At 39.3% G+C, this 21,282-nt stretch overlaps 1 protein-coding gene across 1 annotated transcript in view; it reads left to right on the plus strand.

Moving 5' to 3' along the window:
- The window catches only part of LOC119543000 (caspase-14-like), a 45,915-nt gene that overhangs the window by 19,569 nt on the left and 5,064 nt on the right, over positions 1-21,282 (plus strand). Inside the window, exon 6 of the mRNA XM_037847573.1 lies at positions 21,109-21,218. Within this exon, the coding sequence (XP_037703501.1) occupies positions 21,109-21,218 (110 nt within the window). The remainder of the gene's footprint in view (positions 1-21,108; positions 21,219-21,282) is intronic.

Here is a 21,282-nt window from a genome sequence, read left to right on the forward strand (position 1 = left end):
ATTGTATCTGTGTAGTTTTTCATTTTACTGTATTTTGCAGCTCCAAGATTTGTTTGGTTCTACCATTTCTGTTTTGTTTGGGCAGTTTTTCTTATATTCTTTAGTTCTTTGAGTTTGGGTTCCTTTAGCTCATTAAACATATTTAATGATTGGTTTAAAGTGTTTGACTAATAGTTAAAATGTATGAGATTTCTCAGGGATGGTTTCTGGCAAGTTCTGTGTCCGGGCCATACTTTCCTATTACTTAGCATGTTTTGTAATTTTTTGTTGAAACTGGACATCCTCAGTCTTATTTTGTTAGAACCCTGGAAATCTAGTTCTCTAGCTCCTCTGGGACTGCATGGGCTGTTTAGGGCTGGAGCTGTCAATTTGTGACTTTTCTAAACTATTTTTCCTCCCAAACGGAAATTCTCCCACTGCAGTATTCTTCCTCAGTCCTCTGGATCCCTAATTAGGAGTCATCTTCCTAGTGTGGTCTCAGCTTTGCCTAGTCTGCAGGCTCTGCTCATGCCAGGGTCCTCCCACAGAGTGGCCACTGTACACATCCCTCCCGTACAGGCTCCATGCACCAATTGTGACAGAATAAGGATGTTCCCCCCGTGTGCCCACACTGCATTGGTAAGGTGAGGAAGCCAGGCATACAAGGCTGTGGGACTTCTACTCGACTTCCGTAAAGGCCAGAGCTGGCCTGGCTTGTTTTCTGGGACAGGGGACAGGTCTGCTCTGGCTCATCCAGCCCTGGATACCCCTTCCACCAGTACCTGACTTGGGGTGGGAGGTACTCTACCCGCACCCCAACCATACATAAGGCTAGAAGGCAGTCTACAGAAGGGCAGAAAGTGACAGGGCAGGGGTTGCCCTTCTGCAGACTGCTCCCAACACCATCACCCGCTTCCTGGCTGTGGGCCTGCTGTCTACAGGATTCTCTGTTGGGCCCTGGCTTAATGGACACTGACTTTGCACCAAAGTGAGGTTCTCAAGGGCACTGACCTGCTTACTCCTTTCCAACCCAGTCCACTACGGAGGCTGAGCAGCTGAGGTGAGGGGTGGGTTCACAGAACATGTGCACAGACATTATGCTTGGGAGCCCAGGTCAGCCCCTTTGGGAGGTAGAGGGGCTCCTTGCGACTCAGTTGCTTGGCTAAGTTGAAGGCTGGGGATGACCAGGCTTTGCCGCTTCCTGCCCAGACTCCGTGGAATACCCTTGGCCCTCAGAGCACCCCTCTCACTCTCCCATGCGGCACCCCTGCAAATTCAGGAATCCATTCCAGGGATCTTGTTCATGCTAGGCAACCTCAGCGAGGACATCCGGACCTTCCTAGACTAGAGAAGAGCAGTGCCTCGGTAGCCACCTACCCTGGGAACCAGCAAGGGGAGCTCCGCTGAGCCCAGTCCTACACGGAGGCTGCTTCTGTTTTTCGGACAAAAATTAAGGTCTGCATCTTATTTGGACTGGAGAGAGGGGAGGCTGCCAAGCCCAAGGGATGCGGCGGCGGGTGCTGCCAGCCTGACGCTGGGCATGGGAACCCTGAGGCCCCGCCGGAGTCCTTCCTGGACGGCCGCCCGGGCTCTGCCCCCAACACAGCCAGGAGCCTGCTCTTCCCGGGCTAGGCGGGCCAGGGGCGACGCTTGGGCTGCGTGAGAGCGGGGCTGACCTCCGCTCCAGAGGCAAAGAGTAGGAGGCGGCAGGACCCCCTCCAGCCCCAGGTTCCGGGCTCTTCGCTTAGGTCAGGCCGTCCGAGTAGCTCCAGCCGATATTTTTCTATTAATCAAGCTTAACTGTGTTATTCTAATGTTTTATTTCTCTACTAAATTTGTCTGCATGACCTGTCAGTACGTGAGAGAAGTATGTTAATGTCTCATGTTATGGTGGTGAATTTGTCGCTTTCTTCTGTAGTTCTTGTTTATTTTATCTGTTTGTTTTATGTATTTTGAGGTAACTTTATTAGAGGCATACAGTTTTACAATTCTTATACTTAGATGGTGAAATAAACCTTTTAGTCATTGTATAGTGAACCTACTGTCTCTAATAGTATTTTGTTTTGTTTGTATAAGTTTGTTTCATATTAATTTCCTTTGAAATTAATATTTTTAACCTTTCTGTGCTTTTCAGTTTTAGGTAGGGTCTCTTTTTAAAACTTATATAGGTGGATTTTGTTTTTTAATCTAGCCTGACATTATCAATCATTTTACTGGCAAGTTAGGACAATTACATTTATTGTGACTGTTGATATATTTGGACTTTTACATTTTACTTTGTCTATTTATCCATTTTTCCTTGATTTTGTCCTCTTTATTGATCTTGTTTTCTATTGATTATGAGTTTAGTTTATTGTTCCTACATTTTTCTCCCTCTCCTGACTTGGAAGTTATACATTCTATATCTCTTCTTCTTGTGGTTGGGCATCGATCCTTGTGTACTTAATCTATGGCTAATAAACGTTACTTTTACTCCGCAATGATATGAAGAACCTTAGAACATTTTAACTCCTTTCACCTTCCTCCACACTTAAGTGCTACTTCTGTTTAGTAATTATTTGTATCTTTTCTTTATTTTTCTATCAGTTCTGTTTGAAATCTTTTTTTTTTTTTTTTTTTTTCCTTGAGGAAAAGAAAAAGTTTATTCACGGCCTTATTTAATATTCACTTACAGATTACTAAATGCGTCTGTAAGAATACGGGCATAAACACTTTCATTTCTTCACTTAACTCCCTCTGTTTCTACCTTAGCTTTTTTTTTTTTTTTCCTTTTTTAACTTGATTTTTTTTTAATCTTCATTTTATTGAGATATATTCATATACCACGCAGTCATACAAAACAAATCGTACTTTCGATTGTTTACAGTACCATTACATAGTGGTACATTCATCACCCAAATCAATCCCTGACATCTTTATTAGCACACACACAAAAATAACAAGAATAATAATTAGAGTGAAAAAGAGCAATTGAAGTAAAAAAGAACACTGGGTACCTTTGTCTGTTTGTTTCCTTCCCCTATTTTTCTACTCATCCATCCATAAACTAGACAAAGTGGAGTGTGGTCCTTATGGCTTTCCCAATCCCATTGTCACCCCTCATAAGCTACATTTTTATACAACTGTCTTCGAGATTCATGGGTTCTGGGTTGTAGTTTGATAGTTTCAGGGATCCACCACCAGCTACCCCAATTCTTTACAACCTAAAAAGGGTTGTCTAAAGTGTGCATAAGAGTGCCCACCAGAGTGACCTCTCGGCTCCTTTTGGAATCTCTCTGCCACTGAAGCTTATTTTATTTCCTTTCACATCCCCCTTTTGGTCAAGAAGATGTTCTCCGTCCCACGATGCCAGGTCTACATTCCTCCCCGGGAGTCATATTCCACGTTGCCAGGGAGATTCACTCCCCTGGGTGTCTGATCCCACGTAGGGGGGAGGGCAGTGATTTCACCTTTCAAGTTGGCTTAGCTAGAGAGACAGGGCCACATCTGAGCAACAAAGAGGCACTCGGGAGGAGGCTCTTAGGCACAACCATAGGGAGGCCTAGCCTCTCCTTTGCAGCAACCGTCTTCCCAAGGGTAAAACCTGTGGTAGAGGGCTCAACCCATCAAACCACCAGTCCCCTATGTCTGTGGTCATGTTAGCAACCATGGAGGTAGGGTAGGCGAATACCCCTGCATTCTCCACAGGCTCCTCAAGGGGGCACTACATCTTTTTTTTTTCCTTGTTTTTCTTTTTTTTTTTTTTTTAACTTTCCCTTCTTTTTTAAATCAACTGTATGAAAAAAAAGTTAAAAAGAAAACAAACATACAATAAAAGAACATTTCAAAGAGACCATAACAAGGGAGTAAGAAAAAGACAGCTAACCTAAGATAACTGCTTAACTTCCAACATGTTCCTACTTTACCCCAAGAAAGTTACCTAATATAGCAACATTTCTGTGAACTTGCTCCTACTATATCCATCAGAAATTAACAGACCATAGTCATTCCTGGGCATCCCCAGAACGTTAAATAGCTTATCTGTTCTTCTTGGATTATTGTTCCCCTTTCCTTAATTGCTCTCTATTGCTAGTTCCCCTACATTCTACATTGTAAACCATTTGTTTTACATTTTTCAAAGTTCACATTAGTGGTAGCATATAATATTTCTCTTTTTGTGCCTGGCTTATTTCGCTCAGCATTATGTCTTCAAGGTTCATCCAGGTTGTCATATGTTTCACGAGATCGTTCCTTCTTACTGCCACGTAGTATTCCATCGTGTGTATATACCACATTTTATTTTATTTTTTTATTTTTTATTTTTTTTAAATTCAGTTTTATTGATATATAGTCACAAACCATACAGTCATCCATGGTATACAATCAACTGTTCACAGTATGATCATATAGTTATGCGTTCATCACCACAATCTATTTCTGAACATTTTCCTTACATCAGAAAGAATCAGAATAAGAATAAAAAATAAAAGTGAAAAGAGAATACCCAAACCATCCCCCCATCCCACCCTATTTGTCATTTAGTTTTTACTCCCATTTTTCTACTGATTTTTTTTCAATTTTTTAACTTTTGTTTATCAAAAAATTAAAAACAAACAGGCAAACAACAACCAAAAAAAACCCCACAACATTTCAAACAAAGCAATGGATTAAGGAAAACAAATAACCTAAAATAACTACTTTGCTTCCAATATGTTCCTACCATACCCCAAGAAAATTAATAAACCATGTCCAAACAGAGGAGTAAGAAAAACAAATAATCTAAAATAACTACATTGCTTCCAACATGTTCCTACCATACCCCAAGAAAATTAACAACCCCTAAGAAAACAAAGGAATAAGAGAAAAAAAAAAAAACCTAAAATAACTCTATTGCTTCCAACATGACCTTCCTATATCGAAGAAAGTTTACAAACCATAATCATTCCTGAGCATTCCCATAACATTGAGATTACCCTCCATAGTTTATCTGTTCTTATTAGATTATCATTCCCCCTCCACTAATTGGTATCTCTAGGTCCCCTACATTCTACAGTATAAAACATTGTACATTTTTCACAGAATTCACATTAGTGGTAACATACAATATCTCTCTTTTTGTGCCTGGCTTATTTTGCTCAGCATTATGTCTTTTATTTTTTTTTTTTTTTTAATCTTCATTTTATTGAGATATATTCATATACCACGCAGTCATACAAAACAAATCGTACTTTCGATTGTTCACAGTACCATTACATAGTTGTACATTCATCACCCGAATCAATCCCTGACACCTTCATTAGCACACACACAAGAATAACAAGAATAATAATTAGAGTGAAAAAGAGCAATTGAAGTAAAAAAGAACACTGGGTACCTTTGTCTGTTTGTTTCCTTCCCCTATTTTTCTACTCATCCATCCATAAACTAGACAAAGTGGAGTGTGGTCCTTATGGCTTTCCCAATCCCCTTGTCACCCCTCATAAGCTACATTTTTATACAACTGTCTTCGAGATTCATGGGTTCTGGGTTGTAGTTTGATAGTTTCAGGTATCCACCACCAGCTACCCCAATTCTTTAGAACCTAAAAAGGGTTGTCTAAAGTGTGCGTAAGAGTGCCCACCAGAGTGACCTCTCGGCTCCTTTTGGATTCTCTCTGCCACTGAAGCTTATTTCATTTCCTTTCACATCCCCCTTTTGGTCAAGAAGATGTTCTCCGTCCCATGATGCCAGGTCTACATTCCTCCCCGGGAGTCATATTCCACGTTGCCAGGGAGATTCACTCCCCTGGGTGTCTGATCCCACGTAGGGGGGAGGGCAGTGATTTCACCTTTCAAGTTGGCTTAGCTAGAGAGACAGGGCCACATCTGAGCAACAAAGAGGCATTCGGGAGGAGGCTCTTAGGCACAACCATAGGGAGGCCTAGCCTCTCCTTTGCAGCAACCGTCTTCCCAAGGGTAAAACCTGTGGTAGAGGGCTCAACCCATCAAACCACCAGTCCTCTATGTCTGTGGTCATGTTAGCAACCATGGAGGTGGGGTAGGCGAATACCCCTGCATTCTCCACAGGCTCCTCAAGGGGGCACTGCATCTTTTTTTTTTTTTCCTTGTTTTTTTATTTTTTTTTTAACTTTCCCTTCTTTTTTAAATCAACTGTATGAAAAAAAAGTTAAGAAGAAAACAAACATACAATAAAAGAACATTTTAAAGAGACCATAACAAGGGAGTAAGAAAAAGACAACTAACCTAAGATAACTGCTTAACTTCCAACATGTTCCTACTTTACCCCAAGAAAGTTACCTAATATAGCAACATTTCTGTGAACTTGCTCCTACTATATCCATCAGAAATTAACAGACCATAGTCATTCCTGGGCATCCCCAGAACATTAAATAGCTTATCTGTTCTTCTTGGATTATTGTTCCCCCCTTCCTTAATTGCTCTCTATTGCTAGTTCCCCTACATTCTACATTATAAGCCATTTGTTTTATATTTTTCAAAGTTCACATTAGTGGTAGCATATAATATTTCTCTTTTTGTGCCTGGCTTATTTCGCTCAGCATTATGTCTTCAAGGTTCATCCATGTTGTCATATGTTTCACGAGATCGTTCCTTCTTACTGCCGTGTAGTATTCCATCGTGTGTATATACCACATTTTATTTATCCACTCATCTGTTGAAGGACATTTGGGTTGTTTCCATCTCTTGGCAATTGTGAATAATGCTGCTATGAACATTGGTGTGCAGATATCTGTTCGTGTCACTGCTTTCCGATCTTCCGGGTATATACCGAGAAGTGCAATCGCTGGATCGAATGGTAACTCTATATCTAGTTTTCTAAGGAACTGCCAGACTGACTTCCAGAGTGGCTGAACCATGATACAGTCCCACCAACAATGAATAAGAGTTCCAATTTCTCCACATCCCCTCCAGCATTTGTAGTTTTCTGTTTGTTTCATGGCAGCCATTCTAACCGGTGTTAGATGGTATCTCATTGTGGTCTTAATTTGCATCTCTCTAATAGCTAGTGAAGCTGAACATTTTTTCATGTGTTTCTTGGCCATTTGTATTTCCTCTTCAGAGAACTGTCTTTTCATATCTTTTGCCCATTTTATAATTGGGCCGGCTGTACTATTGTCATTGAGTTGTAGGATTTCTTTATATATGCAAGATATCAGTCTTTTGTCAGATACATGGTTTCCAAAAATTTTTTCCCATTGAGTTGGCTGCCTCTTTACCTTTTTGAGAAATTCCTTTGAGGTGCAGAAACTTCTAAGCTTGAGGAGTTCCCATTTATCTATTTTCTCTTTTGTTGCTTGTGCTTTGGGTGTAAAGTCTAGGAAGTGGCTGCCTAATACAAGGTCTTGAAGATGTTTTCCTACATTATCTTCTAGGAGTTTTATGGTACTTTCTTTTATATTGAGATCTTTGGTCCATTTTGAGTTAATTTTTGTGTAGGGGGTGAGGTAGGGGTCCTCTTTCATTCTTTTGGATATGGATATCCAACTCTCCCAGCCCCATTTGTTGAAAAGACCGTTATAACTCAGTTCAGTGACTTTGGGGGCCTTATCAAAGATCAGTCGGCCATAGATCTGAGGGTCTATCTCTGAATTCTCAATTCTATTCCATTCATCTATATGTCTATCTTTGTGCCAGTACCATGCTGTTTTGGCAATTGTGGCTTTATAATAAGCTTCAAAGTCAGGGAGTGTAAGTCCTCCCACTTCGTTTTTCTTTTTTAGAGTGTCTTTAGCAATTCGAGGCATCTTCCCTTTCCAAATAAATTTGATAACTAGCTTTTCCAAGTCTGCAAAGTAGGTTGTTGGAATTTTGATTGGGATTGCATTGAATCTGTAGATGAGTTTGGGTAGAATTGACATCTTAATGACATTTAGTCTTCCTATCCATGAACATGGAATATTTTTCCATCTTTTAAGGTCCCCTTCTATTTCTTTTAGTAGAGTTATGTAGTTTTCTTTGTATAGGTCTTTTACATCTTTGGTTAAGTTTATTCCTAGGTACTTGATTTTTTTAGTTGCTATTGAAAATGGTATCTTTTTCTTGAGTGTCTCTTCAGTTTGTTCATTTCTAGCATATAGAAACATTACTGACTTATGTGCATTAACCTTGTATCCCGCTACTTTGCTAAATTTGTTTATTAGCTCTAGTAGCTGTATCGTCGATTTCTCAGGGTTTTCTAGATATAAGATCATATCATCTGCAAACAATGACAGTTTTACTTCTTCTTTTCCAGTTTGGATGCCTTTTATTTCTTTGTCTTGCTGGATTGCCCTGGCTAGCACTTCCAGCACAATGTTGAATAACAGTGGTGATAGTGGGCATCCTTGTCTTGTTCCTGATCTTAGAGGGAAGGCTTTCAGTCTCTCACCATTGAGTACTATGCTGGCTGTGGGTTTTTCATATATGCTCTTTATCATGTTGAGGAAGTTTCCTTCAATTCCTACCTTTCGAAGTGTTTTTATCAAAAAGGGATGTTGGATTTTGTCAAATGCTTTTTCAGCATCTATTGAGATGATCAATTGATTTTTCCCTTTTGACTTGTTAATGTGTTGTAATACATTGATTGATTTTCTTATGTTGAACCATCCTTGCATGCCTGGAATAAACCCCACTTGGTCATGGTATATGATTTTTTTAATGTGTCTTTGGATTCGATTTGCAAGTATTTTGTTGAGGATTTTTGCATCTATATTCATTAGGGAGATTGGCCGGTAGTTTTCCTTTTTTGTAGCATCTTTGCCTGGTTTTGGTATTAGATTGATGTTAGCTTCATAAAATGAGTTAGGTAGTGTTCCATTTTCTTCAATGTTTTGAAAGAGTTTGAGTAAGATTGGTGTCAGTTCTTTCTGGAAAGTTTGGTAGAATTCCCCTGTGAAGCCATCTGGCCCTGGGCATTTATTTGTGGGAAGATTTTTGATGACTGATTGGATCTCTTTGCTTGTGATGGGTTGGTTGAGGTCATCTGTTTCTTCTCTGGTCAGTCTAGGTTGTTCATATGTTTCCAGGAAATTGTCCATTTCCTCTACATTATCCAATTTGTTGCCATACAGTTGTTCATAGTATCCTCTTATAATTTTTTTAATTTCTTCAGGATCTGCAGTTATGTCACCTTTTTCATTCATTATTTTGTTGATATGGGTCTTCTCTCTTTTTGATTTTGTCAGTCTAGTTAGGGGCTTGTCAATCTTGTTGATCTTCTCAAAGAACCAACTTTTGGTGATATTTATCCTCTCTATTGTTTTTTTGTTCTTTATGTCATTTATTTCTGCTTTAATCCTTGTTATTTCTTTTCTTGTAGTTGGTTTAGAATTGGTTTGCTGTTCCTTTTCTAGCTTCTTCAGTTGATCCATTAGTTCTTTGATTTTGTCTCTTTCTTCCTTTTTAATATATGCGTTTAGTGCTATAAATTTCCCCCTTAGCACTGCTTTTGCTGCATCCCATAGGTTTTGGTATGTCGTGTTCTCATTTTCATTCGTCTCTATATATTTAGCAATTTCTCTTGCTATTTCTTCTTTAACCCACTGATTGTTTAGGAGTGTGTTGTTTAACCTCCAGGTATTTGTGAATTTTCTAAGTCTCTGATGGTTATTGACTTCTAATTGTATTCCATTGTGGTCAGAGAATGTGCTTTGAATAATTTCAATCTTTTTAAATTTATTGAGGCTTGTTTTATGTTCCAGCATATGATCTATTCTGGAGAAAGTTCCATGAGTACTAGAAAAGTATGTGTATCCTGGTGATTTGGGATGTAATGTCCTGTATATGTCTGTTAAATCTAATTCATTTATCAGATTGTTTAGGTTTTCAATTTCCTTATTGGTCTTCTGTCTGGTTGATCTATCTATAGGAGAGAGTGATGTGTTGAAGTCTCCCACAATTATTGTGGAAACATCAATTGCTTCCTTTAGTTTTGCCAGTGTTTCTCTCATGTATTTTGTGGCACCTTGGTTGGGTGCATAGACATTTACGATTGTTATTTCTTCTTGCTCAGTTGCCCCTTTTATTAGTACGTAGTGGCCTTCTTTGTCTCTCAAAACATCCCTGCATTTGAAGTCTATTTTATCTGAGATTAATATTGCTACATCTGCTTTCTTTTGGCTGTAGCTTGCATGAAATATTTTTTTCCATCCTTTCACTTTCAGTTTCTTTGTGTCCCTGTGTCTAAGATGAGTCTGTTGTATGCAACATATTGATGGTTCATTTTTTTTGATCCATTCTGCGAATCTATATCTTTTAATTGGGGAGTTTAATCCATTTACATTCAACGTTATAACCGTGAAGGCATTTCTTGAATCAGCCATCTTATCCTTTGGTTTATGTTTGTCATATTTTTCCCCTCTGTCTATTAATATCCTTTATTGTACCCATACCGAATCTCTTTAGTACTGAACCTTTCTCCAAGTCTCTCTGTCCTTTCTTTGTTTCTCTGTCTGTAGGGCTCCCTTGAGTATCTCCAGTAGGGCAGGTCTCTTGTTAGCAAATTCTCTCAGCATTTGTTTGTCTGTGAAAAATTTAAGCTCTCCCTCAAATTTGAAGGAGAGTTTTGCTGGATAAAGTATTCTTGGCTGGAAATTTTTCTCACTCAGAATTTTAATATATCGTGCCACTGCCTTCTTGCCTCCATGGTGGCTGCTGAGTAGTCACTACTTAGTCTTATGCTGTTTCCTTTGTATGTGGTGAATTGCTTTTCTCTTGCTGCTTTCAGAACTTGCTCCTTCTCTTCTGTGTTTGACAGTGTGATCAGTATATGTCTCGGAGTGGGTTTATTTGGATTTATTCTATTTGGGGTTCGCTGAGCATTTATGATTTGTGTATTTATGTTGTTTAGAAGATTTAGGAAGTTTTCCCCAACAATTTCTTTGAATACTCTTCCTAGACCTTTACCCTTTTCTTCCCCTTCTGGGACACCAATGAGTCTTATATTTGGACGTTTCATATTATCTATCATATCCCTGAGGTCCATTTCGATTTTTTCAATTTTTTTCCCCATTCTTTCTTTTATGCTTTCATTTTCCCTTCTGTCATCTTCGAGGTCACTGATTCGTTGTTCAACTTCCTCTAGTCTTGTACTATGAGTGTCCAGAATCTTTTTAATTTGGTCAACAGTTTCTTTAATTTCCATAAGATCGTCCATTTGTTTATTTAGTCTTGCAATGTCTTCTTTATGCTCTTCTAGGGTCTTCTTGATTTCCTTTGTCTCCCGTACTATGGTCTCATTGTTCATCTTTAGTTCTTTGAGTAGCTGCTCTAGGTGCTGTGTCTCTTCTGTTCTTTTGATTTGGGTGCTTGGGCTTGGGTTATCCATATCGTCTGGTTTTTTCATATGCTTTATAATTTTCTGTTGTTTTTGGCCTCGTGGCATTTGCTGAACTTGATAGGGTTCTTTTAGGATGTGTAGACCAATTGAAGTCCTTATCTCTAATTTATCAGATCTACAGCTTCGTGGAGTACACTTTCTCTAACTAACCAGCAGGTGGCGTCCACGAGCCACCTGTTCTCCACAAGCCAGTTCTCCCTTGCTTAGCCTTTTTGGTGAGTGGGGGAGTGAGTTTTGTGGGGTCCAATTGGTGTACCAAGCTTGTGTGTGTAGTTGGTGTTGCCTGCCCTGTATATGGGGCGTGTTTCTGGGCAGTCAGGGAGGGGGGGTGGCTCTAACAATCAAATCTCCCTGGTGGTCGTAGAGTTTTAAAGCTGCTGCAATAGTCTAATCCTTCAGTTCAGTCCTGCCACAGTTTGTCTCTGCCACTGACCCACAAGTCCTTGGTATTGGCGTATTGCTCCTGAGACTTGCAAGTGGGCCCCTCTTCCAGGCCGTGCACCCCGGGTCCTCTGTTGAGGGATGACTGTGCTATGTCACAGGTGAGTGCTGTCCCCCCAGGGCAGTTCTGGGCTGCTGGGCTGTGTAGGGAGGCTCCCAGTCTGCTGAAATGATGGCTGAATGGGGCTTTGTTAATTCACACTGCTCTACCTTCCCAACTCTGGGACAATCAGCTGAGGTTGCAGGGAAGGCTAATGTCCACGCCCAGTTTTGTGGTGTGTGCCTGTTATTTGAAGCACTTCCGTCACACTGGGTTGTCTGGGGCAGTTCTGGGCTATGGGGCTGGCGATGGGCAGGAGTGTTTCCTGTCCACCAGGATGATGGCTGTGAGCGGACACCCCCCTTTTCTTGGGAAGTTGTGGTGTTTAGTGAATTTTCTCAGCCACTGGATTATTGCGTTTTGTCTCAGAGCTCTCCTAGTTCTGCTCTTGACTTGACCTGCCCAAATTGTAAGTCTTTGAAGCTTTCTGTATTGGGCTTCTTAGAGTAATTGTTTTAGAAAAATAAAAAAGGATAAAAAAAAAAAAAAAAAAACCGGGCCCTCCTCAGAGATCTAATGGGTTATTGAAATGCTAAGAGACAAAGCAACCAGGGCCATTAAGGAAAGGTCCGCAGGGCAGAGAGATCAGCTTTTCTTCGGGATTTGCATATGCGTCTCAGGGCCTGAGCTCCGGCCTGAGCTCTGCCCTTCCCCTTTCTATGTTCACCAGAACTCCAAAAATCCTCCGCTTTTATTTTGGAGTTTTTCGTGTTGTTTTTTTTCTATGCCTGTCTCCTCTCTGCTGGGCTGGCTGCTCCCAGATTCTCTGGTGTCTGGTCCTCCGTCTATCTATGGTTGGAGTTTGGATCAGCAGATATGAGTTTCCGATAAGGGGCTGCCACTGCCGTTCTCCCTTCTCCTTCCCAGAGCTGACAGCCCCTCCTCCCACGGGACTGAGCCTGGCAGAGAGGGGCACGGGTTCCCTGGCTGCAAAACTTACAGATTTCGCTGATCTCAGCAGTTCCACGTTTTCATGAGGGGTTATATGAAGTATGCCCAAAGTTACAGAGTTGCTCCGCGCTTGTCCAGGCCACGCAGCTCCCGGCCCCCTACCTGCTCTCCTGGAGGAGCAACCAAAACACACAGCTCACCAGTCTGCCATCTTGCCCCGCCCCCGGTCTATCCCTTTTTAAAAACCCTACAGATTAGAACACTATTCTAATTATTTTATACAGTTTAATATTGTTGATTTTACCCATGTGTTTATCATTTTCTTTGCTCTCTATTCTTTCTTGAATCTCAGACCATTTTTCTGGGCTCATTTTTCTTCTTCTCAATGTATATCCTTTAGAAATTCCTTTAGGGAAAATTTATAGTGGTCAATTCATTTTTTTTTTTTTTTTTTTTTACCTAAATCTGGCTGATTATTTGGAAAGTATCCTTGCTTATTCCTTCTCGTGATTATATCTTTTATTTCTTTAAACATTCCATGCACAGTTATTTTGTATTTTGAACCTAATAATTCCAGTATCTGAAGTCCTTGGTGGTCACTATATGGTTGTTTCTGTTCACTCTCACTTATGGTAGCTTGTTTGTGTGCTTGAACTCGTAGCTCATGTGTTTGAACTTAAACTGTGGGAATCCTGGGAGCATAAATAGGGAGCATTTTCCTTTATAGAGAATTACCACTCACCTAGGACCTTCTTAGCTCCCTTCAGAGTGTCAGGGTTAATGCAGGAATTTTAAATTCATCTCCCTTACCTCTGAGCCACACCTTCAAGGCTTTTATGCTGATATCAGTATTTTCCTTAGGCACGCTCCAGCTTTGTTTGTCATGGTTGCTTTCTGCTCCTAGCTCAGGTTTCAACCCCTCATTTGGAGGAACAGGGTGCCTTGAAGATTTCCATTAATTACAGAATAACATTAAAGTTTTTTTATTTAATCAAGAGCTGGAGTGTTAAAGTATCCTACGTCAAAGCAGAAAAACTGCATCATGTGTTAAAATGTTTATAGTCACCTATTTTTACCTCTTGAAGCTACTATATTAATGGTCTAGCAGTACCAACAATGGTGGGGATTTGAGCAGCAGGAACTTCATCTATCATTGATGAGAATAAATTAGTACTACCAGAGTTGAAAATATGTTTATTCTATGACCCAGCAATTTCACTTCTGGATATGTATCTTAGTGCTGTGGTTCTCAAACTGGGGTGCCATAGTCAAGTCACATTGCTATACTTGAATTCCATCAGACAGCATGTGTACTACTAGCTCAAGGTAGTTTTAACAATTAGAGCACACCACATTCCTTTTAATGTCATATCTTTGGGTAGCTGGGTTTTCAGGGGTTGCCGAGATAAAAAGCAACTACTATAGTGTTTTTTTCGGCTGAGAAGTTACGCGGTGCCCGACAGGTGCACACATCCCATTAGTAAGTAGTTGTGGTTATTTAAGAATGAAATAAAAAAATTATTTTTCTTTCAGTATTTGTGAGTATTTTGTCACATAGCTACTAAGTTATTAGGACATAAATATACTAAGTTTAGACCTAACTACTTAATAAACCAATCTCTCAGATCTTCTGACCTAGGAGCACCGCGAAAAAATGATTGAAACATTAAAGGCACTGTGAACTGAGAAAGTTTGGCAATATCTGCCCTAAAGAATGTCCTGCACATGTATACAAGAGATTGGGTGACCACCATCCCAGTTTGCCTGAGACTGAGAGATTTTCTGGGAAATTCCTCATTATTTTAGGCTGGTTTTTCAAATGCATGAAAGAATTTGCCATTTTCCTCCATTGGGAAGACTCCAGGGAAAGCAGGAAGGGGACTTCTGAGAGGAATGGGGAATCAAGAGTTCCATTTCGGCTGTGAGCTTAGCTGTCCCAGTGGACATGTTAAGTAGCAGTCACTTATTTAAGTCCAGAGTTCAGGTGTGTCATCTGCAATGGAGAAAGAAATTTGGGAGTTGTCAGCGTGTAATGTTATTTAAGGCCATAGGCCTAGATGACATCCCAGGACTTGCTCCAACATGTGTAGGATGTCGAGATGAAGAAAAATCAGCTCTGGAGACTTAAGGGCACCCACCAATATGGAAGAGAACTGAGAGAATATGGTGTCCTGGAAGCCTCAAGAAGGCAGTGTTTTAAGGAGGAGGGAGATGATGCTGACCAGCCAAGTAAAATGTGAGCAGATAATTCACCATTGGATTTAGAAATGTGGAAGTTATTGGGGGTCTTGAAAAAAATAGTTTGGGATGGAGACAAAATCATGGGTTCAAGGGTGTTGGAACTACAGCTACATGCAGTAAAAAGTATCTATCTTAGAAATATATCATTAAGTGAGAAAAGTCATAGTAGACTTTTGTCTTATCTAGAAAATAGCCCAAACAAGCAAAACCTCACAGTATATTGTGTAGGAATACATGTATATGTGCTAAAACTATATTAATTTTTCTAAAACATGAATAGTAAATACAAGATTAAGATTAGTGGTTTCTCTTTGAGATGCTGATCCCTTAGCGTATAACCTGATTGGTCTCTGGAACAATGCGTATCTCTGAGACACCTGAAACTCAGAGCTAGAGCTCGGCAGATATGAATGTCAGTATTAGTGCATACAGCCACTGTGAAAAAAAAGAAAAAAGCTGAAAAAGAGTCCAGACCTCAATTAGTGATATGAATGAAGCAGGTCTGGATAAGACCAGGGCAAGCCAGGCCAAAGGGTAAAGGTCGAAACTGACTGTGTTTTAAAACTTCAACTTCCATATGAGACCAAGGGAAGAGATAATCTATTTGGTACAGGATGTAAATTTTCTAAACGGTACAACTCTACAGTCGATTTGTTCAAACACCACAATTGCATGGAACTTTGAATAGGAAGTGAGATATGGTAGGTTAGTATAGGCTGGAGTAAAATAGTGACACATCCCAGAGTAATTTGGGCAGATAATAAAAAATATATTTACAGCCTCCCCCTCCCCAGCCCCAAGGATCTGGGGAAAGGTGCAGAAGTGTAGGACTTCCTCACCTGGACTGGTGTTGATGTTGTCACAAACATTGGAACTGGCTGTTTGATGTGCTGAGCCCTCGATCATGGGACATGCCCTTATGAAGCTCGTTAATGCAAAGGAGGCTAAACTTACATATAATTGTGCCTAAGAGTCTCCCCCTGAGTACCTCTTTGTTGCTCAGATGTGGCCCTCTCTCTCTCTAACTGAGCCACCTCGACAGGTGAACTCGCTGCCCTCCCCCCTACGTGGGACCTGACTCCCAGGGTTGTAAATCTCCCTGGCAATGCAGAATATGACTCCCGGGGATGAATGTGGACCCGGCATCGTGGGACTGAGTATCTTCTTGACCAAAAGGGGGATGCAAAATGAGACGAATTAGTTTCAGTGGCTGAGAGATTTCAAATGGAGTCGAGAGGTCACTCTGGTGGACAGTCTTATGCACTACATAGACAACACTTCTTAGGTATTAATGTATTGGAATAGCTAGAAGTAAATTCCTGAAACTACCAAACTCCAACCCAGCAGTCTGGACTCCTGAAGACAATTATATAATAATGTAGATTACAAGGGGTGACAGTGTGATTGTGAAGACCTTGTGGATCACACCCCCTTTATCTACTGTATGGATGAGTAGGAAAATGGGGATAAAAACTAAAGGACAAATGGGGTGGGATGGGGGGGATGATTTGGGTGTTCTTTTTTTCATTTTTATTTTTTATTCTTGTTCTGGTTCTTTCTGATGTAAGAAAAATGCTCAGAGATAGATTGTGGTGATGAACGCATAACTATGTGATCATACTGTGGACAGTGGATTGTATACCATGGATGATTGTATGGTGAGTGAATGTATTTCAATAAAACTGAATTTAATAATAAAAAAAAAAAACAACTTAACAGCTGGCTCTACTGAAAAAAAGAAGAAAAAAAAGCCCTGATTTGCAAAATATACTCCCACTCCAGCTGATTTCAAGGATGGCTGTGCAGAACTGGTTTACAAAATTCCTAAAATTTAGCAACCTACTATTGTGCTCACAAGTGGTCCGAGCCAGCTCCAGCCAACTACTTCTTGCATGTCGAGTCTTACTGTACAAAGCTAAATGTTAATTAAAAGGTGTACTGAATTAAGAATTAAAAAAAAAAAAAAAAAAAAAAGATTACTGGTTTCTGTATGGGGGAATGGGAGCTGGTAAAACACACAGGTAGGTGCTAATTTCCCTAATACATAATTCAATAAGCAGAAGACCATAACCCAATGGAAAAATGGACACAGGCTATTGTCCCACAATTCCCAGGGAAGACGGTTAACATAGAGAAGAAACTCAACCTTAAACATGGAAAGGATGTTCAACCTTACTCATAAAAGTAAATGAAGCTACATTGAAATACCATTTTTCATCTATCAGACTGATAGAGATCAAAAAGTTTAATATACACTGGAGAACTAGGGAATATTGTTATTCATTACTGATGAAACTGTAAATTGGTGTCAGTTCTTTGGAGGACCAAATGGCAATTACCTAGCAAAATTAGAAATATACAATTCCACATCTAGGAGTTTACCTTCCAGATGTTTTTGTACATGTCTGAATGATGAGTTTTCAAGGTTATTCATTGTATATTGTTTATAATAGCAAGATATTATGAACAACCAAAATGTTTATCCATAGTCAACTGGTTAAATAAATTATGGTACTTCATATGTAACTGGAGGAAAAAGCTCTTTATGTATTGATATGGAACAACCTCCAAGAGGAACTGGTGAAAAATCAGGTTTTAGGACAGCTTGTATAATGTATCACTGTTTGTGTAGGGGTTGGGGGGTGTGGTGATGGATACACACTCACATATATAAGTTTCTACATGATGTACAGAATAGATCTGAAAGGATGCACAACAGAAATTATTAGTTTTCTCTGGGGCAAATGGTAGGGAGGAAGACTTGGCTATATTCCTTTTATAACTTGAATTTCAAATCATATGAATGTCTTATCTATTCAAAAAATGAAGTTAAAACATTTTAAAATTGAGTTAGTTACCTGCTTTTAAGAATTGGGGGATTTCACACAAAAATTCAAATTTCTGATATCTAGCTCATTTTACACCTTTATACCAGCTACCTGAACCCAATAAGTCCTTGAGTTGGTCACACTTAGTTTCTGACATAACCATGTCAATGTGTATGTAAGAGAAGCTTATTCATATATCCATTGCCCTGACAACTGATGAAGTATAACATGCTTTCATTTGTTTATTGGCTGTTTGTATTAGCCTTGAGTGATTATTGCCCATATTCCATGGCCAGAGTGATTTAAATTATTGAATTGCAAGGGATGGGAGGATCCCAGTCAGTGTGGCCTCACAATCTTTTATTTTACCTGGTTTGGTAAATCTGTGAACATTTGCTAGCTTTTAGTCGGAATTTAAAGTTCTCATTTTCACTCATCAGATCATACCTCTGGTCTAGAATCTGTGCTTAGGACTTAACCTGTGGCCATGGACTTAGCATCGCTGATTATTTTCAAAGCAGTGGTATATGATTCTTCAGAAAAATAACAGACTATTAGGTTAGAGGCTTTCAAATGTTATTTTCCATAACCCACAATAATAAATACCTATTTTATTTTATCAAATTTAATGAATCTAATACACTAATAGTAAAATGTATCATTATTTTGTAACGAAGAAGCTACCAGTTAATCTGACACACAAATTATACAGCAATCTAGATTTTAGAGATGCTAAAGTGAAAAAAATGCATCTTAGAATTGAAGTGCATAATACATTATGATCTCTCACATGCATTTATATTAAAGTATAAATATATATGTAACATAAACACTAGTTTCATGAAACAGTACTTGCCCTTAATACATTTCATACAATTTAATATTTTCTATTATATCCCATTCTATACCATTTTTTTAAAATGCTGATTTCAGTCTATTAAATTGATTTCTTTACTACTGTCAAGCTTTATGCTGTAGTGGTTCCAACCTAATTTATTATAAGAGGGAGCAATATTGAAATTCCTATAGTTTCCACCCCAAACAGATATATACCATCTTTTATGACTTTATTGAGGCATAATTGAAGTACAATAAACTGCACATATTTAAAGTAATACAATTTGATTAGATATAACCTGAGTATACACTCATGACACTGTCACCATAATCTAGATAAGCAAATATGTCCATGACTCTGAAAAGTTTTCTCATGTTATAGTCCATCCCCTTCTCCAGGCAGCCACAGATTTGCCATCTGTTCCTATAGATTAGATTCCATTTTCTAGAATTTTATATAAATAGAATTATATGATATAATAAAGTAAGGCTTTTTTTCCCACTCTGCATAATAGTTTTGAGATTTGGTCATGTTGTTTTTTGCAACAATAGTTCATTCTTTTTATTGCTGAGTAGCATTCCATTGTATGGATATACCACATTTTGTTTATCCATTCACTTGTTGGACATTTGGGTTGTTTCATGTTTTGGGCTATTCCGAATAAAGCTGCTATGGACATTCATTATGCAAGTCTTTGGATATATATTTTTGTTTCTCTTGGGTAAATACCAAGGAGTGGAATGACTGGTTTGTATTGTAGGTATATGTTGCACCATTTATGTTTCTACCAACAGTGTATGAGAGAGTTCCAGTCCAATACTTGGAATAATTACTTTTAAAAACTTTATCCAATCTAAATGAGTGTGTAATTGTATTGCATTGTGGTGTGGATTTATAAGCTGCTAAGTTAAAGCCAACACATACTTTGGTATCTGCTTTCAGCAGCTTAGCAAACTAGAACAAAGTTCTTTGTCTGATATGTGTTACAAATATTTTCTCCCTATCTGTGACTTGCCTTTTCACTTTCTTAATGTCTTTAGAAAGCAAACTTTTAGTTTTGATGAAGTCCGATTTATCACTTTTTTTATGGTTTGGGGGGTATTTTGTTCTATCTAAGAAACTTTTGCCTATCCTGAGGTTGCAAAGATATTGTGCTGGTTTGAATGTATTATGTCCCCCAAACGCCATTATCTTTGATGTAAGCTTGTGTAGGCAGACCTATCAGTGTTAATTAGATTGTAATTCTTTGAGTGTTCCATGGAGATGCTCCCCACCCAACTGTGGGTGATGACTCTGATTGGATAACTTCCATGGAGGTGTTGGCCCACCCATTCAGGGTGGGTCTGAATTAAATTTCTGGAGCACTATATAAGATCAGACAGAAGGAGCAAGCTTGCTACAGCCAAGAGGGGCACTTTGAAGAAAGCACAGGAGCTGCAGATGAGAGATAGTTTGAAGACTGCTGTTGAAAGCTGACTCTTGCTCCAGAGAAGCTGAGGACAAATATCCCAACATGCAACTAAGAGTGACATTTTTGAGGAACTGCAGCCTAGAGAGGAACATCCTGGGAGAAAGCCATTTTGAAACCAGAACTTTGGAGCAGACACCAGCCACGTGCCTTCCAAGCTAATAGAGGTTTTCCGGAGACCATTGGCCATCCTCCAGTGAAGGTACCTTAAGACTGTAACTGTGTAAGCAAATAAACTGTGTAAGCAAATAAACCCCCTTTTATAAAAGCCAATCCATCTCTGGTGTTTTGCATTCTGGCATATCTGACTAGATATCTGACTTGCATGTCTTTGCATATCTGACTAGAACAGATAGCCCCTCGCTTTTTTATTTTTTATTTGTTTTTTTTTCTGGTTCCAACCCAGATTTCTATGACAGGTTGCAATTCTGATATTCTCATCAAGTTTCCACACTAAACAGACATTTTTCATGTTTTTTAATCTAATAAAAATAATTTCAATTGTTAAAACTTTTGAGGACTCCAAAGTAAATTCCGCAGATGTATTTAGGGGTAAAATGACATGTCAGGAACTTGCTTAAAATGCTATAGCATAGCCCAGCAATAAAAAATTTTAAAAATTGGAAAAGGGAAAATGAAGCAAATACAGCAAGATACGGGGACTATTGAATCTGAGAAATGAGTTGTTATAATCTTCTATTTTTGTATACATTTGAAGACTTCCATTTAAAAACCGCATGTATAGAGAATGCCCTCTTGAGGGGATTGTGTGCTGTTGATCACTGGGGTGTCCAGCTGCTGCCACCTGGCCCCTGGGAGGTGGGGCTCAGGTGCCTCCCCTGCTTGTGCTTTTGTTTCGTATGCCCTGAGGCACCCTCCTGCTAATTCAAGAGTGTTTCTGTATTCTCAGATCAAAGTCATTGTCTGGGTTTTGTCTGTAGGTAAAAGACCAAGTTGACTGCAAACAGAGGAGAAAAGTGGGCAACCTATTTTTGTTTTTCCTTTATAGATCATGTTGCTTTACGGCACCCCCGCACTGGTTCTGTGATGATTGAAGCAATGACTGAGGTCTTTAAACAGTATGGCAAAAAGTGGCACATTGCTGACTTTTTCACCAAAGTAAGTAAATTCCAAGTGAACATGTGCTCCATTCATTCTAAAGCCAATGCATTTTTTTATCCGT

Source organism: Choloepus didactylus, chromosome 1 (genome assembly GCF_015220235.1).
Source record: "Choloepus didactylus isolate mChoDid1 chromosome 1, mChoDid1.pri, whole genome shotgun sequence".
In the NCBI taxonomy this organism is placed as follows: domain Eukaryota; kingdom Metazoa; phylum Chordata; class Mammalia; order Pilosa; family Megalonychidae; genus Choloepus; species Choloepus didactylus.